The sequence below is a fragment of the Labrus bergylta genome, chromosome 14 (genome assembly GCF_963930695.1).
Source record: "Labrus bergylta chromosome 14, fLabBer1.1, whole genome shotgun sequence".
Taxonomy (NCBI): Eukaryota; Metazoa; Chordata; class Actinopteri; order Labriformes; family Labridae; genus Labrus; species Labrus bergylta.
Genome location: NC_089208.1, coordinates 14973568 through 14996432, shown reverse-complemented (window position 1 = coordinate 14996432; position 22865 = coordinate 14973568). Strand labels below are relative to the sequence as shown.

The 22865-nt window shown below is 38.7% G+C and overlaps 2 protein-coding genes across 3 annotated transcripts in view; one reads left to right on the top strand and one right to left on the bottom strand.

Annotated features, from left to right (window-relative positions):
- Positions 1-1301: 1301 nt before the first annotated feature.
- ccni2 (cyclin I family, member 2) lies at positions 1302-4339 on the top strand. The gene is made up of 5 exons (XM_020638325.3): positions 1302-1622; positions 2401-2557; positions 3088-3222; positions 3545-3619; positions 3760-4339. Exons 2-5 carry the CDS (start codon positions 2444-2446, stop codon positions 3967-3969), a joined length of 534 nt encoding a protein of 177 aa, XP_020493981.1. The 5' UTR covers positions 1302-1622; positions 2401-2443; the 3' UTR covers positions 3970-4339.
- Positions 4340-7456: 3117 nt separating this feature from the next.
- The window catches only part of septin8a (septin 8a), a 37630-nt gene continuing 22221 nt past the window's right edge, over positions 7457-22865 (bottom strand). Inside the window, exons 7-10 of one of the 2 annotated variants that reach the window (XM_020638323.3) lie at positions 18013-18181; positions 17730-17862; positions 16730-16899; positions 7457-7732 (exon numbers count right to left, since the gene is read on the bottom strand). In XM_020638323.3, coding sequence (XP_020493979.1) covers positions 7567-7732; positions 16730-16899; positions 17730-17862; positions 18013-18181 — 638 coding nt within the window. In that variant the 3' untranslated portion in view covers positions 7457-7566. Of the gene's footprint in view, positions 7733-14019; positions 15099-16729; positions 16900-17729; positions 17863-18012; positions 18182-22865 lie in introns of those variants that run through there. The other variant, XM_020638324.3, reaches the window with a different exon arrangement.

Sequence of the window (22865 nt, the reverse complement as noted above, 5' to 3'; positions counted from 1 at the left end):
TTGGACTTACAGTGCTGCCAAACATTCAGCTATTAATACAGTCATATATCAACAATAACAATGATGAAGCTCACAAATCTGACGTTTGAGTGAACTTCCTCCGCTTCATTTAAATGGCCCTTTAATATATATTCCCTTTTTCGTACCCTGTTATGTTAACTTATAAACCTGCAAAACTAAAAACAGAGAAATTAATAATGTTGTAATCTTAGTCATGGCATTTGTGTGTGGATTTCCCTTTGTAAAAAAGCAATAGCTACAGGCTGATGCTATTGTTGTGTTTCAGTTTGTATGTGAGCTTGGCTGTGTCACTGTCGTCCGTTTGTGTTGGAAACATTCTCAGCAGATACTCACTTATGTATATGTAGGCTAATATTTTTGTGGTGTTGTATGGTATGTATTTCATAGTGTTAAAATGTGTTATTGTAGTACTAGTGGTGAATATCATGTTAACATTTCATGTTGACTCAGGACTTTATTCTGTCTGAAGTGGAAGCTGCTAAGAGCATCAGTCAAGGATCACTGTTGTTTCTCCAAGGTTACTATATTCAGTGCCTCTTACATTGACCTCATTTGCTTTTTAAATGTATTTGTCTTCTGTCTTTTTCTGTCCTTTGAATGCCTTGCTGCAAAACAAATCGCCCTTCAGGGACAAATAAAATGAAAGCGAAAGTGTTATATTAAGGATTGTGAAACTTTGAGACAACGGTGGCATTTCATTTGTTGAGGTATGCTTTAAACTTCTAGCTAATTGCTGGGGCTAATATAATTTAAAGTTTTTTGTACTTTTTAATGTGCTAGTTTGATTGTATTACTGCTATTTGTGAGTTTTATTGACTTATTTCAGAAAAGGGGACTTTTAAAGCTGCTTTAATTTTATTGAAATGAAAAGAGAGACAATTAAGGAAAATACCAAAGAAAACGTCTGTAGAGTCAGATACTCTCAAAATGATGGGTCAATGTGGGTTTTGTGATACCAATGGTTAATTTATGATAAACTACAGCCTTCAAGAGTCAAGACACGCACGTAAACAACTTCCAGCTGAGAGGGGAGGTGCTGCTGCTGGACGAGGCGTCTGTGTCTCAGCAGCATTATTTCACATACAAAGTGTTACATCATAGAGAAGCGTTGGTGTATAGCTCTCACTCATCGTTTGAACAAACATTTTTCTTCAGAGCCACAGTCGAAATCTTCCATTTCCAGTGAAAGCTCGACCATTTTGTGTGATGGGTCCCGTATGACTGACCCACTAACACATTTCTGTTGTACAGACGGAGTGACGTCATACGGGGGCGGAGTCCAGAGCGTTCAAAACACAGCTTGCCCTCAATCCTGCCTGATTTTTTGCTTCCTGCCTCTTGTTTTTGCGCGTATTTCGCAACTGAAAAAGAGTTATTTTGGATATTTTGCTGATTCTTTCCTTGTTTTGTTCGCTCTTTTTTATATAATGCGGCTGCTTTCCCCATTTTTACGCCTGAAAACGCTTCGTTACGAGATTGTTTTCTCTAACAGCACCCGACTGTGTTTTGTTGACTGTTGCTCTACGTAAACATGGTCTGATTTAAAACCCGTGCAAATGCACCTGCCGTCGAAAGGATTCCCCGCTTTTAAAATCGAAGAGGTAAGTCTTGTTTAGCAAAGGGAAAAAAAAACAGAAAGAGGAAGACAAAAACAAATGTGCAGCAGCTGTAACTGTGCAAGAGGCTGCAGCAGCTGCAGCCCATTATCCCGCCTGGATCCTGTGTGGAGTACTTCACCCACAGCAGATTTATGCAAAGTCCTACAAACCATTTAAAGCTTTTGCATAAATTATGATTCTCCCAAACCTGCGCTGCCTGCTCGAAACGTCTTGAAATTGCGTTGTTTAGCTGGGAAACGTATTTCCTGGTGCGTACTTTGTTCTTTCAGCAGAACCGTGTCACTGACTGGCGCCCAAACCCGACACAAATGAGTTAAGTCAAGCCTAAACTCGTCTGCAAAGTGAAATAAATTGCCCAAGCAACTGTTTTGGGTTAATCTGTTAGGATTTTTGTACTTCTAGATTCGTGAAAATGTTTAACTGTTGTCTTTGTGTATCCACCAAAAAGTGGACTAGACCTCATCAAACTGTCTTTCATATAAAATCTTTGTTGTTGTCTTACCCGTTTTGTTACATCAGAGGGTGCACCATCCACAATGTTAAACTTCCTATATTCATTACATTTTCCTTTTTATATGAAAGTGTGGGGGGAAAAAAATTCAAATCAATCAAATAGATATACATTCTCAGGATAAAACAGCTGAAAGAATTGATGTTGAAGTTCAACATTCAGGAACAGTCTTCATGAGACAGAGGTGCATATTTGGTTTTGCTGTTGTAGTCTCTTATCTTTCTCTTCCTCCTTCCTCTCTGTTATCAGGTGTGTGTGACCTCGGTGCAGCCTAGCCTGTGCTGTGGAGGAGATGAAGAACCCAGGAGGTGTGGAGAGCTGCCGGCTAGTCACCCTACTGGAGGCGGCGCTGGTGAGAGAGGCTCGCCTCTGGAAGGTACCTGTCTTCAAGAATGGACGCATCCAGGTGAGACAAGGGGTACTCTGCACTTCTCCATAACAAGATTTACGTAAAAAAAAAAAAAAAAAAGTATTTTCCCAGGTGCCATTTATTGAATAATTTTCATCTATTATGCTGCACTTTATCTTTTATACTTGTATTTTAATACTTTACTATTCTGTTTTTATTTGATCTTCCTTTTGATTTATAATTGTTTGTTTTAATTATTTCTATATGCACTCTTCATGTTTCTTATCCCTTTGTCACTATATAAATAAATTTTGCTTTGCCTAATGAAGCTTTTCTGAAAGTAATTACATGAAAATATGAAAGTGATTAATATTTGTTGTTTATCTTTAACTTTGTAGTTTTGAATATACAATTTAAACCCACACTTTCCAGGCTCTGAAAAGCTCTCTGTCAGCATGTTTTAATATACCATAGAGTCAAAACCCAGACGCAGTAGTCCAAAAGCTGTTGAGTAGCTGCTTTTCAAAAATGTCTTCACGCTTCGTCCTCAATTGTTTAACCAATGAATGCGTCCTTTGGCCGCTCAGGGCGCTGACATCTCTTCATCCCAACACCAAGAAATGATCGTCTGGCTCGGTGAGATGAGCAGGCTGTTCAAGTTCTGTCCAGAGACCTTTGCACTGGGAGTTTGTGTCCTCAACCGACTGCTGTCCACTGTCAAGGTACAAAGCTGCAGCATATAGAGGTTCACAGTCTCTTATCTAGACACCCATTTGCTTCAGTATGTACAGTAGACACCTGCACAAATGGATGCATAGTCAAGCTTTAGACAATATCTTTACTACATTGTACTTCACATTTAGCTTTTTATTACTAGTGTGCAAGGAAGCATAAATAATTATGTCCTCCCTGACTCCATCTACTACATTTAAACCATATTGATATACTTTAATCACTTGTGTGCATGTTTCCTGAATTAAATGAGTAAATGTAAGAATCTATTAAAGCAGTGAAAGTCATCCTTTCTCTCCATTTCTTTTTTAGGCCCAAACAAAATACCTGAAATGCATTTCCTTTACCTCCTTGGTCCTGGCTGCAAAAATCAATGAGGAAGATGAGGTAGAATTTTCCTGATGAAACAATGTTACAAACAACATTGTCAAAATAAAAGCTGTGGTGGAAAAAAACTACACAGACATGACTGTTATTTGAAAACAATACGTTTATTTTGCTTCTCTTTGTTCGTTTCTGTTTAACAGGTAATAGGCTCTGTTACAGACCTGGTTGTGCAGAGCGGATGCAACTTTTCAACAGCGGAGATTCTTCGCATGGAGAGGATCATTCTAGACAAGCTGCACTGGGACTTGTACACAGCAACACCAGTCGACTTCATTCACATAGTAAGTCAGAATTTAGCACAGAGCAAACATGACATTTTTTTTAATTTTATTTTTCTTAACTGGACCTGAACTGGTCAGCAGAGCGTCTCAAAGAAAGCCGGCTGGGCTTTGAAATGCTTTGTGAATTCAGGTCCGGGTCTTGCCTAAAGACACATCAGTACAAAAGCACACATAAAAACCATCATGCTTTTGCATCAAATTTGCCTTAAGTTAGTGTTCACAAACCATCTCAAACACTTGCACCCAAAGGAAAGACTTGGTCCTGATAGAGATTGTGCATTTATTAAATTTGACTCATTGTGCCCATTTTATTAATTCGCTCCATTCAGTCTTGGTCAGAGTGTGACCTTCAATTTGTTTTTAAACAATCCCTGTAGCAAAGCAGGGAAATAAAATATGTGACTCTCTCTAAAACAAATAATACAATTAACGACTCTGCGAGCTATGTTGGGTACATTTGGTTTTCCAATGAATCATAACCAAGTTAACGTATAAAAATTAAAAAAAACTATAATGCTGCCTGATCTCAGCTCTGAATAAATGCCTTAAACATCCTGCTTAGCATTTAAAGACAATTCAATCGATGTGGCTTACAAATTTCATGGAACAGATTTAAAAAAAAAAAAAACAACCCCTGCTTTTAATTTACCACAAAAACTGCCAGAAAACCACATGATTGTTTAAATGATAAATAAAGGTCTATCTCCTCTCTGAAGGTTCTTATTGTCAGCTATCTACAGCCTCAGGGGCAAAAGTGACAAAACTGGCATGTAAACCACATTTTAGGCCTATTACCAGAATTGTGCATATTTGGACTAAAAGCAAAAAAAAAAAACATATTTCAGCATGAAATCTGAATTGAGCATAGCAATCTCTCAAACCATGTGAGACTGCATTTGCAAGCTGCCAGCGAAAATAACGGGCGTGTTGCATATCAGGCCAAGGCACTTCTGACTAACTCTAACCTGCAGCCCTACAGTTAAACCTCAAACTCTCCAGAGATGTGAACGTCATCGGCATATCTATACCATGTTGTGAATCGTTGAGACAGTTTTTTTTTTTAATTGTCAAAGCCAAGTTTGTTGTTTGTCGTGTTATTCGGTTTATGGCACATCATAGTTTCATAGCTTGGACCCATTCACAACGGTTAATTGTTAAACCCTCATAAATCATTGCCGAAAGCCTGACGCACTGAGTGAACTGTCAACAAACACATTTACACACAACATCATTTTGGTCCCTCATGCTGTTGGGGCCCAGGGCTGTATTCATAAAGCCTTGAACAACAAGTCATCTAGGGTGTGAAGAACAAAATTCAGTAACTACAAGTATACTGCCACAGGCCAGTTTCAGCAGATATGAGTGGGATTTACAAAGAACCTCAGTTAAATTACATTTTCTATCAAAATCATTGTGCAGCAAATTTACACAAAATATATTTATTGCTTAGATGGTGAACTCTACACATGTAAAACTAACTTCAGTGACACATTTTGTTAATTTCTATTGATTAAAAATCTCAGTCCACCACTTGGGTCCCACTTTAATATCTAATCAACATTCTGATAGATTCCAGAACTGTCGACTATTGAGATAATTAAACGTTTAACTCAAGTTTGCCTGAAATGTATATCCATACAACAGCACACTACGACTATCGTGTCATGACAGCAATCCACTGAAAGTCAGTGATGTTGTCGAGCCCAATCCTGTGATTAGTTAAGTAGTGTTTTGGAAGTTTGAATGGTAGTTGTTCTAACCTGTGATTCCTGTTAGGCCATAGAAAGTGCTTTTAGAAGAAAACAAAAAAAAACAACATCTGTGAGATAAGAGGCGAAACAGGTCACAGACGAGCCGTGGGAGGCTTTATGAATACAGCCCATAATTTTCTCGACAAACAGTTAGCACATTGTACTGATCCGCACAAGGACTTCCATTGACACCACTTGTTCCTTTTTTTAGGGAATACCAAATTCCTGATGCACATCTCCTCGAACATAAATTGAACAGTGATATATATTTAACAGTGAAGTCTTGTCATGCGTTCTGTGAGTCTAGAATCTCATCCCAGGCTAAAAGACAACCTCAACAAATCAATATCAGCGCTTTGTTTGTGATGTTAAAGTTGGTGGATTGTTACCTTTTCACTGAAGCCACAAACCATAAAACTGTCATAGAAATTGTCTTGGCACATTTGGACTGATTAAGTGTCTTCTGCAAAGTAAAAAAAAAAATGGCAGTACCTCAACTGTTGTTTGGTTCATGGATCTGACCGGTGATAGTGTATTAGGTTTATGTGTGCGAAGTAAGTGTTGTAAATCTATTATCGTCCTAACATTACAAAAATCGAAGACTTTGAAAATAAAGAGACATAATGTATTAATAAAAACTATAATAAAATAAAGACTCTTTCTCTTTTCATACTATTCAAATAAATACTTTCAGTATCTCACAATACATTCCCCCTGCCCTGAAGGAAATCCACTGCCTTCCCATTTCTAAATTATTCGACATGTCTATAAAACGGCAATCAATAAAATCTATCAATAGGTTGTCACAGACTAGCCACTATGGTACTTTTATATCAATAAATACAAGGATATACAGAGATGCCTTGTCATTGCCTTTCCATATGTTTTAAACCTGACGTAAAACCAGCCACATGATGCTGATATCTTCACAATCTGTGACAGTATCAGGACGGTTGAATCATGATACACGTTATCCTTTCTTTGCTACATTACCCCGATTTTAATTAAATAATGAAAATACAGAAGGAAGAAGGGGCCTGGGCTGAACTGTTCCTCACCATATTGCTGAATCTACCTTTTTTTTTTTTTGTTTGTTTTATCCCCATGGCTTTCTTTTGCTACAGTGACAAAGTAAAGCAGTTTAGCCGTCAAAAAACATGAATGAAAACAAGACATAACAAAAATTACAAGAGTGTTGTGAATTCTAGTCAGTGGTTTTCACCAGCCAACAATCATTATAGCTAGCTAGCCTGCGTGTCTTGATATCATCAGATGGTTTCCAATCATTATGTGACGAAGAAATAACCTCTTTAATGAAATTTAAACGGTGTCCTTTTAAACATTAGGCCCTGTTCAGGTTGTGATTTAAGGTTTAAGAGAACACAGAAAAGCACTGCACATGCCATACAACATTAACCAGGTTATTAATTACTCAGGCAAAACATTGGACCCTCCATTAATAAAACCTGATGGTGAGATTCTCTACTCGTCGCTCGTAGTGTCTTCCTGCACAGAGCTTTATGTTTGGATGTTCACGGATGCTTTTAATGCGGAAATGACAACTAAAGCAGAGTAGAGAATCTGTGACAGTGTCCTGCGTGGATACAAATTGAGGTTTGGTCAACGGGATAAATGATGAGTCAGATATACATGGTTAGATGGCACTGGTACATGTGATATTGAAATAAGGTAGTAGAGGTAAGGGTTCAGGAATTGATGGAGTGGTGGACTATGAGGAAACATGACATCATTATGCTAATGTTTTGGTCTCGCTCCTCTTCCTTCTCTTCTCCTCGTCGGTGTAGTTCCACGCCTTAATCGTCTCGGGCCACCCTCACCTTGTTCCGTCCATCGGGCTCGGCTCCGGCGTCAGCTGGGACTTGGCAACAGACACCGGTCCCGCTAGGTCGGAGCATCAGAAGACGCCCCCTGGCTTCCAAGCAGCGTTGTGGACCAGACAGGTGCAGCACTGTATGGCTTGCCACCAGCTTTGGCAGTTCAAAGGCTCTACGTTGGCCTTGGCCATCATCACTTTGGAGCTGGAGGTGCTCACACCCGACTGGTTCTCTGTCTTCACTGATCTGTTGAAGAAATCACAGGTAAGAGAAACGCACAGGCCCTCTAGTAAGGGCTTCTTCTCAATGATTGTGTTTCGATTTAATTATCTGTGAATTTCTATCAGATTTTTATCAATCTTGGGCTTAAAGTAAATTTCCAATCCAGTTGATGTTGTTGCTATATGTTGATGTGATAACACTCCACCATAATGCCTCTACAAACAGCATCCCTGAGTGGGCAGGGCCATCTCTCCTCCCCTAACACGGCTAACTGTTGGATAGGGAAGGTTTCAAGTGAGAGGGGAAAAAAAAAAAGTATGAAACATGTTTGAGCCTCTGCTTCACACAAATGGTGAAGGAAGCGCTGACCCATCAGTGTGGACACAGAGATGAGAATAATAAAACCAGAGGGAGTCTTAACTGTCAACCCTTCATGGATATGTTACGATGGTTTAAGTTAGCAGGCCTCGTTTTATTTGTCAACAGCCTGTTGTTCCGTTTCAACTTCCAAACTTTTGCACCTACTGCATTGCAGATTTGGCGTCTTTTTTTTTTGTTGCCAATACTGGAGGTCACTTTGGATAAATAAACCACATTAAAAAAGACACATTGTGGTAGTTTGCAAATTATACTGCTAACTGCCAAATATTTAAACATAGCCCTGCAAATGTGGCATATTAAATCTGGGCCCATTCTTACAAGTTTGAGTGGTTAAATGACTCGTAGTTGGAAGTATTTTCTGGAATTGCTTCAGTAGATACACTCAGCTGGCATCTTTGAAATTGTCTGACATGACTGCAACGTTATCCTCAAAGGACACTGCACCAAATCAGAGCATGTCTACAAATAATTATTCTGTTTCCCATTGTGAAGGGTTTCTGAACACATGGATAAAAATGTCTCTCTGTAGAGAGTCTGTTATATAACCAGAAAATGATGTCCAAAGCCACACTTTGAAATCTCATGTTACATGTTAATAATTGCATCAAGACTAGTAGTATGGAGTTGGTAAGGTATGGTATCATAGATTAGGTTCACACTCAGTTGCCCTCAAGAGGAGGAGTTAGAGGCCAAGAGTTACCATCTGAGTGCAGGTTTGTACATTAACACGTTGTCAGGAAAGTTAATCTACTCCAACCGAAGCACACAGAAAGCTTTGAAAATGCTGACTCAGTTTAAAATGTTGTCAACATGTTGTCCTGAGTCATCAGATATAGAAAGATGAAAACTTCATACTTTGTTGCTTAACATGCAAATCCACACCATCGCCTTCAGAGTTCATCCCAAGAAATCTTTCTTTAATCGTTCCTTTTAAAAAAAAAAAAAAAAAAAAAACTTGGTTTAAGCTTGTCAAATTTGATGTTCACAGCTTTTCATTAATTTTTTTTATCTTTTGGCTCTTCCAGGTTGATAGTGGCGAGTTCATCCACTGCAAAGAGATGGTGGACGAGTACCTACACAGCGTTGAGTTCTCCCTGCCAACCAATGCCGTGTACATCTTCGACAGCGCCCTGATCCAGGACAAGGAGCGAGCTTGGAGCCCCACACAGCGCGCCAGGCATGCACAGAAGGGTTGCTATGTGCAGGGGGAGTCGGATGAGTATTACGACGGTTTTGGCTGTTTGTATAACGAGGAGACGACTCCAGGGACAGAGGGTGACGATGTTATGGTTTTGTTCAATTCCCAGCAGAAAAACATCTCGCCGTGCCCACCACTGCATCCTGTTGTCAACTAGTCTAACACGAATCAACACAGACCACCTTTTACAAGTGCACGGTGCTTCCATTTCACAGTGACAATGTTACAAACTTCAAATCGCACTTGGGGTCTCAATCATGCGTTCCAAAGGAACACCTTTGACACATTGACGGCAGCAGGTCGAGTGCTGATTTTGATTTTATTTCAGTCTTTTCTGTTACTTGTCTATATTCGAAATGACTCAAGGTGGGAAATGACTCGAGTTGTGTATGGATCAGTGCTTAAGTGAAACCTCTGGACCATATCCTCTTCTCTGTGAGAGCTGTGCAGTTGAGAAGAAATGATTGGGAGTCTTTGAGCCTAACTGAACAGACACTAATGTGTCTCCTTGAGGCGACCTTATTGGTCCCTTTACATTTCCTTTCTTTTGTAAATACAATATTTGTTTCTACTTTTTCTTTTTTTACCAACCTGTCCTTTTAAAAACCTCCATTTATCATCTTTTGTTTAACATGTTGCAGGTAAATGATAAGGATTAAGCAGTTTGTAATGTATATTTTTTTAATGTGTTGGAAGCTTTTTCCTTATGTTTGAGAGTTAATCTGGATTTTGTTTGTTTGGGAGTGTCTTGGTGCACAAGTTCCTCCACATAGCACTTTGAGATTATGGCATGCTTTTTAATGCAAATAACTATTTTTTTTTACAAGTTTTTTTTATTATTTGAATCTCTAACTCACTTGTACAAACCCTTTTTGTGCTATTTCAATGTTATTTTTTAAAAGCTAACTTTTCATAAACGGCTTTAATTTCATAACTTAATGCTGCAAATATGTTTTATTTCAGCCTTTGTTGGTTATGCTTTATGCAGCTGATGTTTTCATATCAAACGAGAGCATCTGCAGGAGGTTAGTTCAACACTAGAGTAGAATGACAAAAAAAAAGGTTGTTTTGATAAACAAGTTATCTGAGGGTTACTTGTGTTTTTATTTAAAATATATTGCAGCATGATTACAACATGAAGTATTAGGAAACATTTACCCTGTTTTTATTTCTGTTATCAGCCGCTGACAGAGCTGCTGTCAGTTTCATGAGCAGACTGATGTGAACTGGCAAAATATCATGTATCAAAAAATAACTTTTTATTTAATGTTCACTGATAAATGAACAGTTTGTCCAAACAGTCGAAGCCGACAGGCAGCAAACACATCTGTAATTTCAGTCTGTGACTGTAGGCACAATAACTGTGATGGAAACTAGCAATTTGATCTACAATCTGAACTGGTTACTGTCTCTTTTTTTTTCTTTTTTTCTTTTTTAAACTGTCAGTTTCAATTCATCCAGTTTTTTTGGATGTGTCATTTCACCAACGACCAATATGAAGCATTTTACTTTGTATTTCCTTCATATACTGAGGCAGCTATATGTTATTGTTTGGTCACCCACAGAAATAAAGCTACGACTTAAAAAGTCTCAAACAGTATTTCTGTATTTTTTTTCTCTTTTTAAAAAAATAAAAATAAAAAAAATAAAAGTGTTCTAAAAAGTTGGGGGACATTTTAGTTCTGCATCAAATAATAATAACTTTGATTTTTAATTATTTATATAGCACCTTTAAAAACAAATGTTTACAAAGTGCTGAAAAATGTAATTCCAGTTTCTTAATGTCTGGAGACGTACTGTCCTTGAGCAATCTACAGAATCAATACATTAATGATTTATTTATTTTTTATAATAAGATTATACAGTCCTTATTTTGTCCTTAAATGTGTCATGTAATGTTAATGGTCTGAAGTCAGTTCAGCATTTATAGATTTTCTACAGAGCATGCTCTTTACTCGACACATAGCGGTATGATTCAGGAAGAATGTAAGCAGGATACTTGACTCTAATGCCCCCTTACTATTATTTCGTTGTGTCCTATCTTCTCAATAACAACTGAAGGAGTAAACGGAGCCTGGTCCTCACTGAACTCTGGCATTGCTCCACACTGCTCAGGGGCTGTGACAAAAGGCGTTCCCTTGTAAACACAATTTATACCTTTTTTTTTTTTGTATAAATGGCACTTCAACAGTAGGCAGTGAATTAAAATATCAGTTATACTCATGTTAATTTTGCAGCCTCTCTGACAGGCTTCAGATTCGGTGACCTTCTTGTTTAATTGCATAGTTTAGTACATTTCTGAACTGGGCTAGAAATGAGCACTGCTGTGGTTTTGCAAGTCAATGGATCTTTAGTTATGAAGCAACAAAAGGAAAAAAAAACTGCCTTCTCAGGAATATGACACCTAATATATAGATCAGATCAACACTGTCTTTGTGTTCATTTTATAACCAAAACAACAGAGGTGTTACTGGGAAACATGAACACAAAACTGTCATTGGTTTAAGTTAACCCAGTACCTTCTGTCTGGCCAATATTGGATATTTTTTTTACAGTGATTTCAGACACTACTGGGGTCTTTTAAACTTGGTTTATTTAAAAAAATAAATCTATACATAGTGCATTTATGGTTTAACTGCGAGCCCTTTACCACTTGAAAAAGCATGAGAGAAAAACAAAGATCCTAGACTAAACTCCTTAGGACAAATTGCATTTCTTTTTGTGCCGGTAGAGACAGGACAGTGGATAGGGTGGGAAAGGTTGGATGAGATCGTGGAATGACAAAGGTTGAATTCAAATTGCCCGCTTCAGGGACTATAGCCTCTGTACATGGGTTAGAACAAACTAACCACTCAACCACCTGCGCCCCAATCATGATCCTTTTGAAAAGTGTATTGGAGTCTGACGATGTTAAAGTAAGTTAAGACTTACTGTGTAAGGTGTCTATGATGATCACCTAAATTATCTTTTTTTTTTTTCCTGCATCAAATATTTGGCAATCAAACATGATGAAACTAAACACTGCTCAAAGCATCCAGATTATGTGTATTATTTTGATGACATTACGCAACATTTAAGAGAGCAGGCATAACGACATAACGTTTTAGAATTCGCTCAAATTATAGTATATCAACATATTTTACTGTGTGACCTAAAGTTGATGAATATAATTAATTTGGAATATTCATCCACAAAAGCCAAAATGCTATGATCAGAACCTGATCTGGTGGAATCTGTTTTACCTCATGAATTATTCTCACGAGTCATTTCAGTGAAAATCAAAAAGCGATCTGTATGAACACACTTACACAGGTCTGCTAAAGGAAGAATGTCAACTGGATAAAAACATACATTAAAAGCTCTCTATCTGGGGACATAACCTGTAGTTTATCCTTGTTCTTTTCTTAAATTGCAAAATTGTAACTTCATTAACAGATACCTACATTACTTCATTTTTTTTCCAATATGATTAACAAGCCGGACGCAATATCTTACAGAACAATACTTTATACTAAACATAAAAAGTATTGTTCTGTTCGGCCTAGCTGTGAACTTGATATGGGAGTCAGTGTTATCTGGTTCAGTTAAGTTGCCTTAACAAAATATAGACACTTCATCCTTTCAGTGTTAGTTTGTCAACTATAGCACTGAAACACTTTCCTCGTCTTCATCATTCCTGCCTGTGCCGGGCTGCGTGTCTCATGCTGTCCTGTATGTAAAGTCTGTAGAACAGACAGTCAGACAGTCATTATCACTGAGCTGTGGAAGCAGAGTGTTTTGGTGGTGCACTAGAGGACAGGGAACAGAGAGCTTTGAACAGATTGTACTGCTGGATGAGATCCAGTGGGCTCTGCAGGTGGTGGGCAGAATAATAATAGTGCTGGCAGAGTAAACAGAAAACCATTACAATGGGCAGATCTAAATACTGTACCATGACTTCCTCTGTCTGTGTTTAATAAATCAAAAATCAGAGGGACGTTACTATAACAGAAAATACAAATCAATAAATAAACTTGTAGTGGTTGTTTGACCCACAAAAAGTTTCGACTTGTTAGAGAAATATAAGTTTAGTAACTCTAAATGTCACACACATGCATTTATTTTCTTAAATACTAATATTTATATAACTTCTTTGTTTTCAAGGAAGAATGAAAAAAACGGAAATGGAGATGAAGTGAGAAAGCGGTTGTTGTTGGTGAAATGAGGAACAGCTGCAGTCGGTGTTAACGCGCACACTTTGTGTTCACTACTAAAAAGCAACCGGTCAAATGTCACTTTTCAAACACACACTCTCACACATCCTGCAAAGACAAACTAGGTCAATAAATGTGACATATTTGTCCTTCTCACAAGCACACTTTCTCCTCTCTATCTCTGGCAAACACATTGTACGCACGCACGCACGCACGCACGCACGCACGCACGCACGCACGCACGCACGCACGCACGCACGCACGCACGCACGCACGCACGCTGAGGTCAGCAGCACGATGGTGAAAGCAGGACAAAGACTGAGCAAATGTCTTTCAGCTTTTCTGCACCAAACAGGAAACACTGCATCTGAAGCTGACAGCTGTTTGGCTTACAGCCCAACAGCCTCTCTGTGTGTGTGTGTGTGTGTGTGTGTGACAAAGTAAGTGTCTTCACCTGCCTGTGTTTCACTTTTATCTCCTTCCCTGATGAATAATGTCAAACATATCATGGCAGAGAGAGAGACACATCAAAGTCGGGATGGGGCTTCTTGCATTTATTTCCAATGACAGACCGTAAACACAGCTGCTCTCTCTTCTCCGTCTTTGAGTGTAAACTCTCCAACAGCGAGCTGAGGCTTGTATGATCTCCTGAATTCTCTGCATGTTTGTACGATGGCTTCATGTTTCTGTGCGTGTCCACTTTCACAACATAATAACTTGTCCACAATATAGTAACATCACTGTACACCGTCATATTATGTGCTTCTTACAATAATATTTTATTCAAAAACTAGTACAAATTGCATAAAAAGCTGGGTAAGCTCCTGAAAATATTCACATACATTTATTGAGTTAATATGAAACAGCACCGAAATATTGCATACGTTTTTATTAAGACTTTAGAATACGATTTAGGATGTCAGTACCTAAAGTATAGGCAGTCATATATACGCTATACAGGTACTCGGTTTTATTACTTGACACTACGCTATTTAAATGTTTTATTTGGCTCAAGTGATAAGGAATCTCTCTACTGTCAAATGTTCTCAATCTAACTACAAGAAGGTTAACAGTCACACAACAGATCAAACTGTTCAGGTTCCTTAAATCAGGAAAGGCTGGATTTAACAGTCTCTCTAATGAGTCATTCGAATGTCAGTCCTTGAACCCTTAATGATTTGTAAATACAAGTTCAAATACCCAACACCCCAACACTTAAACTGTAGTACCCAGAAAATGTATTATCTTGTTTCTGTGTGAGTAATTGATGGAAAAACATCTATAAAGCACAACATAGTTAATTGCATATATATATATATAAAAAAAGTGTCCAAAAGTCATACATGGAATGAAAGATCCTGAATAAATGAGATGGCCACTCTTAGAATTTATTGTTTCCTCAAAATCTCTCACCATCTTTTCCCTCTTTTCTCCCCCTGTGACGTCATCCTCCTCCTCATTGTCTTTGGTCCATGTGCACAATGTCAAGATGGAATGTCAAAAACAAACAAACAAAAGTAGACAAATAAACAAACATAAACTGATGTTTTCGTCGGTATGATGATGGAGGACATGTCCATGGTTGTGTGTGGGAGGGTCTACAGCGCCCATAAATTAACTGAAAATGAAAAACAAATAAAATAAATTCAATGAATAATGAATGGTAGATTCAAACAAAACGAAAACTCTGAAGGTGACCTGTAAAGTAGTGTTAAAGCTGTGCTACAGTCAAAAGAATCAGCAGTGCTTGTGTTAGTGAGTAGAAAGCAGCATCACAACTACATTAAACACAATGTAGTTCATTTGTCAGCTGAGGGAAGCTGGAGATAGTTAAACAATGAGTTAGTTTGGCAGATGTATGGAATGAGAAGTAAACAAAGAAAATGGGGAAATGTCTTCACAGAGCCACAAAATGGAAGTCCAGTCTCCTTAGGCAGCACTGAGAGCAAAGTCTGATAGCAGCCACAAGGGGGAGCCACATGTCTTTCCATGCATTCCAAGCCTCACACTTGAGGACCACAGCTTGTACTTCTGTTCAGTTCATGTCATTGTATAGCATTGTCAATTGTGTGGAATACTTTTTAAGATTTCAAATCTCCCAGACTTATGAGCTTCACATATTTAGTTCTGTTTTAAAATGATTTCAGAGGTCTGAAGTGTAACAGTAGATTAAAGTCATACATTTACAGTGGTATGCTTGTCTTTTCTAAATACTTTGAATTCAGAACAAATATTTCTAACTACCTTATCGATTCACCTATTTTATCAGATAAATACTGAGAAAAATAAATATGCTGGAAGAGGGGCAGGAATTTACAACCACTCAATGCAAGAGAGCTCCACGCAAAAAAAGAGAGCTCCATTAAAAGTAAACTGGTATTTTAAAGTGGAAACAGATGCATGCCAAACACTATTTGGATGTAAATCATTGTTAACATATTCTGTAGTATGAGATTAGATGTTTCTTAGTTGGAACAAAGGGGTCTATCCTGAATCAAAAAACTGCACTAGGATTTTGTATTTTCAAAACTCTCCTTCATGCAGCGCTACATGTTATAAATGTAGTGCTATATAAATAAAGACAGTGCCAGTGTTGAAGAGACACCAAAAGCGGACTGTGAGTGAATTAAGTATAAAAACTTGGAAAATTATAAGCAGTGCTAAGAAAAATATAACGATGAATGGCCAATATGTTTAAACATGAGAAGCTACATTGTAGTCACACCTGTGTGTCCCTAAGCAGCATCATTAAAGCCTTATAAGACATCAGGTTCACTTTGAATGAGTGTTATTCTGTATCACTTATTGATGAACTGAACTTCCTATTGTCCTGGTGGGTGCACCGACTTCCCTGTGAATCTCCTGAGTAATTAGAGCGTCGCAAAAGAAAAGAGTGAAAGGAAATGTTCATGCTGGGCAGGACAAAAGGGATGCTAGTTGATGATGCCAGGCAGGGACAATAGCTGAAATGTTTGTTTGCTTAAGAAAGGTGGACAAGCACAAGGCTCACTGATGTGACACCTTGCTTCAGGACTTAACAGAACCCTTCTGCTTTAACATGTGCAACGGCGGTTAAGGTAAAAAAGAGAAGGGATGAAAGAGGCAGAGGAAACTAGTATTCAAGAGGAGATCATCTCAGGATTTAAGGCACCCAATGAAACGACAACAGAATCAATAGAAAGAAAATATAATTTGTGCAATAGAAAGAAGAATGAGTAGAGTGGGTTTCAGAAAAGATGGCTTGCTTACTTTTTCTTATCCTTGTCTTTCTTGAGGGGCTGAGATAGGGAGAGGGTCTCCGCTGCCACTTTCTTCCTGTTGAACGCGTTCAGCTCCTCCTCCAGGTCTCTCCGCTTTTCCTCCACCTTCCTCTTCTCCTCCTGGTGCATCCGCTTCAGCTGCTCGAACTTGTCGTGCAGCTGACAGGGGAGGAGAGGACAAGTGGTGGCGGTGAACAGATGGGGGAGGACAAAAGGACAGGAGAGGAGAGACGAGAGAGTGAGATGTAAGAACAGGAACACAAATAAAAACCAAGGTACTTGGTGAAATTTCAAATGTTATCTATAACAAGTGTGGTGTCATAACAGACATCATCACAGAAGATATACACCTTTGACTTGTATCTTGACATCATAAGCAGTTGATACAATGTGTGTCATTCACTTAAGACAGTATTTTGCTGAATTATCTGGCTAACAGTTCAATCTGTTCTGTGACAAAGCTAAGGTTAGCTATCAAGCCAAACAAAAGGCAGATGTATGCTTCCTGAGATCGAACCTTTTGAGAGAACTTTTCGTGCTTTATGTTGGACCCTGTGTGGTGGGTGCAGGTTGACTGTCTACATTAGCTAGCGTTGCACTCCGTTGGCGCTTTAGCAGAGCTGAAGAGAGGCGGGCACTCAGGTGCACACATAGCTGTAACTGTTTAACCGCGAATCAGTCTCAAAGTCCATTACATCGAAGTAACGCTGAATGCTGCTAGGGGGAACAGAATCACCATGCAAGGAGTCATTTTACAGGTTTAATTACAATCCCCTGACACATTATAAAACAAAAACACTTTTACTTTACCAGCTACATTTTTGGCTAATCTGTGTTATGGGATTACACTCATAACTGCATGCGCCTGACAACAAAAGCCTGTTTGTTGTAATCAAAAAGACATCAGGCTGTTATTGTGAAGATGTATACAAAGTTTGGGGACTGACTCTGTCTAAAGTTTCAATATTGATAAATGGATGTTGACTGACCTCTCTCTCCTTTTCTTTCAACTCTGCTTCCGTCTCTTTAACTTTGTTCACAAACATTTGCCGCATCTCTTCCTCTTTACGCTGCAGGTCTCCAAGGAATTCTTTCCTCTTTGCTTCGTATGTTTCTTGCAGACTGGCGGGAAGAAAAGACAGGACAGAGTGAAGAAAACGTCAGTGATGGGTGAGGTATCGCCTCCAAAACACTAGACACATTCTCTCCATCGTTAGCGATTGAGTATCTCTGTGGTTTTGACTCTTCTTCACACTCTCTCATCCCGCCTACCTGAATGGTTGGCTATCCGGATCTGTATCTTTAAAGCCCATCTCCTCCAGTTTACAGCGTCGGTACAGCTCATAGTGGCGGGCATGTGTCTGCTCCCTCAGATCCTCCATGTTGACCCGGATTAGCATTTCTCTCAGTTTGACAAAGTCGCAGTGACTCTCGTTCTCAACTGGAGAGGGGGGAAAACACCAGGGTTAGGTCAGTTTATCACTCCATCATTTCCAACACATGTACTCCATGTATTGGAGTTGAAAATGATCTTAGATGTGTTAATGAGCTCTGGTAAGCAAAGCAATATGCAGTCATGTCTTGGAGCTTTGTTTCTTGCTTTATTACATGCCTGGCTGTCATTTTTACTGCTTCTTATTTATTTTTAACACCCCATCTGTCACCTTGTCTCACTCCCTTCCTCTCTCAAAGCAGGAAATCATACCAAATCGTCAGGAATGTGAAGGAGTGAGCACATACTTCAGGGAAGAAATCCAATTTTTTCATAAATTTAATGCAAGCCAATCTATCACACTCTTCTAACTAACTACTGTTAAAAATTGGCAGAATGTTACGCTCAATTCAAATTGTTCAGTTGTTTTTCTCAGGATCAACTTAAACAAGTTTCCCTTAGTTTGATGTCAAAACAGTTAAATTAATTCATGGTGGGGAAAGGGCAGAAAGCATTTCCTGCCTAACAGACTGACAGCAGCAGAGGGGGAATGTGCCCTGGGCGTCATTTCCATTCTGATGAAGCCTTTTTACTCATAGGTCACCTCATCTGCTCCAACTAAAACAATTTCCGCTGTGCTGGAAATTAAAATAATGATTTTAAAAAAAAAGTTTTTTAAGAGTCCAGATGAAAGGTTAGCAAGTGGGCAGGGTGCGTGGACAATCTCTGGTCTTTTAGAATATGGTCTGGATGAAACAATTTGGTTAAAATATGAAAAGAGAAATCCCTGAGCAACAGTGAGCAAAGTGGCAAGAAATAACCACTTTTAAGAGGCAGATACCTCAAGCACAACCGGAGTCATGTTGAACAGCCATCTGACAAAACTGTGTTGGAGTTGTGAGGGGATTGAGGGAGATGAAGAAAGAGATGGAAGAGCAATGAATAACATAGATGTAGGCTTAAAGATACAATGTCAGTTATGAAGGTACAAGTATGTGTAGTACAAGCAGAAACAGCTTAGTATGATAATAGACTGATCCGTCTTGTAGTAACATTAGCAACTAAAATGGTAAGGAAATTGGGAGGACTGATGATGTTAAAGAAGTTAAAGTTGATAATTTATAATAATGATAATAGACGTGAGACTGATTTTAAAAGTTGTAGAATAACAGATGCACGTGAGTTTTTCACTAAAACGTATATTTTTCCAATGTAAAAGTAAGAGCTTCCCATGTTCCCATTGTAACTCGCAGTACTGACAGTGGTTGCTATAGTGACTGATGTTGACTGAAACGCCATGTAAAAGTTTTTTTTTAATTAAATCCAACACTTTTTAATATCTTCAAAGGCTTTTATGAGGAAACTTAATTCCATGCGTTTTAAGACTTTTTGAGGCCTGCAGACACGCTGCAGTCAGAAGCTTTTCTGCTCTACTTTCTGCACTCCTCCTTTTCAAAACTGAACTTTCCCTTCCAGACAGTAAGTTCTCTGCCATTTTCAAACCTCATAATACCTTTATAGTCTATGTGGAAAGTTGTTAAATTGCTTTAGATTGGATATGCCTGATCTTCTCTTTAAATATTGGCCCACTGAAATGCCAAATGTCTGCAAAGTATTAAAATCCTTGAGCACAGCTTCGCTCACCGTCTATCCAGTGTACAACGCGATACGTCAGCTGGCTTACCTTAAAAAGCAACAATGCCACATTAAAACAGAGATGTGTTGTAAAAAAAATTATAACTTTCCCTTTTCAAGAATTTATCGTGATAAAACCTGTTGGCAAACCTCAGAGAGGTACACTGAAGAGTTTTTCTATGGTCCCAGAGCTGGTGTGTGATGTGGCCAAGGGCCCATGCAGAGTAAAGGCACATGGTCTTTAAGTGGTTGGAGCATCTGCCATGAACCCAAAGGTTAACAGTGGAAAAGCACGGCATGTATGTTGTATTTAGGATTTAAGAGGAAGTAAAGGCAGCAATAATGACACTGAAAGCCCAATTAGCATGCCATTTAGCTCCCCAGATGGAAAATGCAAGGATAGGAGTCTGCAGTGCATGATTACATACCATAGTTTAAAAATTAAAAAAATGGAATGTTCAAGGGCCCAAACAATCCAGTTTCATAATACTTCTCTTTGTTAGACGAGAATAAAAAGTAAGAAAATATAAGCACAAACTTGCCCTCGCCTACTTTAACACATTCTGGCCCAAAGCGATGTGGTGATGCAGCTGTCTAAATCACTCACTGTTACTTTCTACTTACATTTGTTGGCTGACTGCACATCATTAGTGGGAATATTTGAGTTAAAAACAGGAATGAGCTGTTCTCTGGGGCTGCATCCAGACTACTGAAATTGCTTGTTCATTTGGCATCTAATAGCCTTTCTGTACGGGCCCCCTGCTGAGGGCTGAATGCGGGCCAATCCTCTGACTTACTGCAGCATTGAGCCTTGAAGATATCTGAGCACAGGGCTCTGCAGCATGAGAACAAAATTAGACTACATGGCTGCAAATTTAACAGTGAATATCAAAAAGTAATACAATTTGGAGTGAAAATTGAAAATTCATTAACACATCATGTTGCACACGGTCCGGCCCCTAGTTCTTTTTATTTAACTTACAAACTGCCCATTTGTTCCTGGTCTTTCATCCGGTTATGTGTTAGTGTGTCAAGGCTTTAGCATATTTTTAGTGACGCAGCATAATCAATATAACAGTTATGGGTAGTTTCGCTGAGAAATCACACAAATTTACCCCAGAAAATATGCTTGATCACCATTTTGACCAACCGAAACATCATTTTAGGGCCAAAAAAAAAATTGTTCTGTTATTGTTCACAAAAATCAAAATGCCATTGACCATATCAAACAGAAATTTTAAAACATTACATGTTTCAAATCGTAAAAATATTGTTAAATTTAATGTATGCCTGTGGAAAATAGTTTGATGTACCTAGAAACAACTTTTTGTTGTTGTGATTTTCCGTAACATTTGTTTACAATAATGGTTCATATTGATATTACAAATATGGTTTTAATTTTGTGCCATTTTTAACTACATTCAACCCTAACGAGAGATCCTCTTCATGCCGAAGATGTTTGGAGTTCAGAGATAACAGAGCAACAAGATCCTGAGGGAAGATAAACACACACACTTGAACGCCATGCAATTACTCTTTTGTCAGTAGACAGCCCTTCTTCTGTCTTCTCTGGAGTCTTTGGAAATTTCCCATGGCTCTTCAAGAGGTTACCATAACCCGTCTATATGACATCTGGCATCTAAAACGGTTTCCACTGACACAGGCCTTCTTTTCAGCCGGCCAAGTGGAGTCAAACACTGAGACTTCTGTCTTCCTCTGCCTGAGTGCTCAGATACTGTGACAAAGTGTGTTGAATAAATGGTGAGCCATCTGATTACAAGCAGTACTGGTTAAAGCAATGAGGCTTGCTTGTATTCCATTCTGCTTTTTGGTTTTAGATTGAGATTCCATGGTGGATTAGATAAGACAAAAATAAAAACAAAACCAAAGTAAAAACTTACATTCACGATACAAAGGGGGGGTTTCAGAAATGTGTATTGTCAGTTATTTATACACAAGATGTCAGTCTCCTCTAGATTTTACACTATTATCTTTGAATGCTCCACGAAAATAATCATAAAATGTAGATTCTAGTTCTTGATCTTTTGTTGCACCTACTAAATACAGCAATATAATAAGATAATAAGTGACATTCAGGTCCCATATGTTTCCACTTCATTTCCTGTTTGTTTAAACGAAGATGAAATAATTTGCTTTATAATCCTTTGCATCGTTTCCCCCCCTTTAATTGTATTTGTAATCTTGCAAATTTGCAGAGTTCCAGACCATCTAATATCTACCTGAAGTTACTTGCTGCTGAAAAATGACAAAGTAAAATGGTCATGGGTCACATCGAACACCTAATCGTCCGGTTGAGAGACGACCACTGAACCACAACTGTCCCTAAAATAATGACGATATCTTTATGATGGAGTCAAATCACAAGGAAAGAGCTCACAGTAAAGCTGAGAAAACTTTCTGCAGATTGCTCTTTTTTGTCTGTTACTGGAGTGAACCTCAGCTTCATGTAAATTGACAGAGTCAGTCCCCAGGAGACAGCAGGCTTTATCTACAACGTCCGCAGAGGGTTGGGTAATGAAACGGTCAGTGGATAATGGAGGGAGGAAAGGAAGAGGGGCTGAGGAAACAAGAGCAGTAAACCGAGGAAAGAAGGGCAAGAGAGAGGGGGGGGGGGATATCTGAGAACTCCCATCTGAGCAGTAATGTTCTCACAGCAGACCTCTGCGTGACATTAAATTAAAATGTTGACTCTAATTGACAAGCACGGGGGAATAAGATGTGGAAAACAAAAAGGGATGTGACCGATGGCAACATATGCATGCAGATGCACAAGTGTGCCATAAACACAAACACAAAGGCAGAGAAAAAGTAACACAGAGAAAGATATCACCCTACACATCACAAGAACACACACTGATAACTTCCCAAAACGATCCCTGCCCACTCACCCTTCATTTCACAGTGTCACTCTGCATGAAGTCACACTCACAGCTGTGGAGGGCACTTGGCATTAACAGGGCGGGTATAAATAAATAGGCAAACTGTGGGATGCACTCGCCACTCCACCACAAGCTGCTGAATTTTCTTACAATGTGTA

What these genes read in the sequence shown, in the direction of transcription:
- ccni2 (XM_020638325.3), top strand. Translation starts at nt 2,444, where the DNA reads ATGAAGAACCCAGGAGGTGTGGAGAGCTGCCGGCTAGTCACCCTACTG. An exon ending in GACTGCTGTCCACTGTCAAG is followed by an intron (nt 3,223 to 3,544) that starts GTACAAAGCTGC and finishes TTTCTTTTTTAG; the next exon opens with GCCCAAACAAAATACCTGAA. An exon ending in AAATCAATGAGGAAGATGAG is followed by an intron (nt 3,620 to 3,759) that starts GTAGAATTTTCC and finishes TCTGTTTAACAG; the next exon opens with GTAATAGGCTCTGTTACAGA.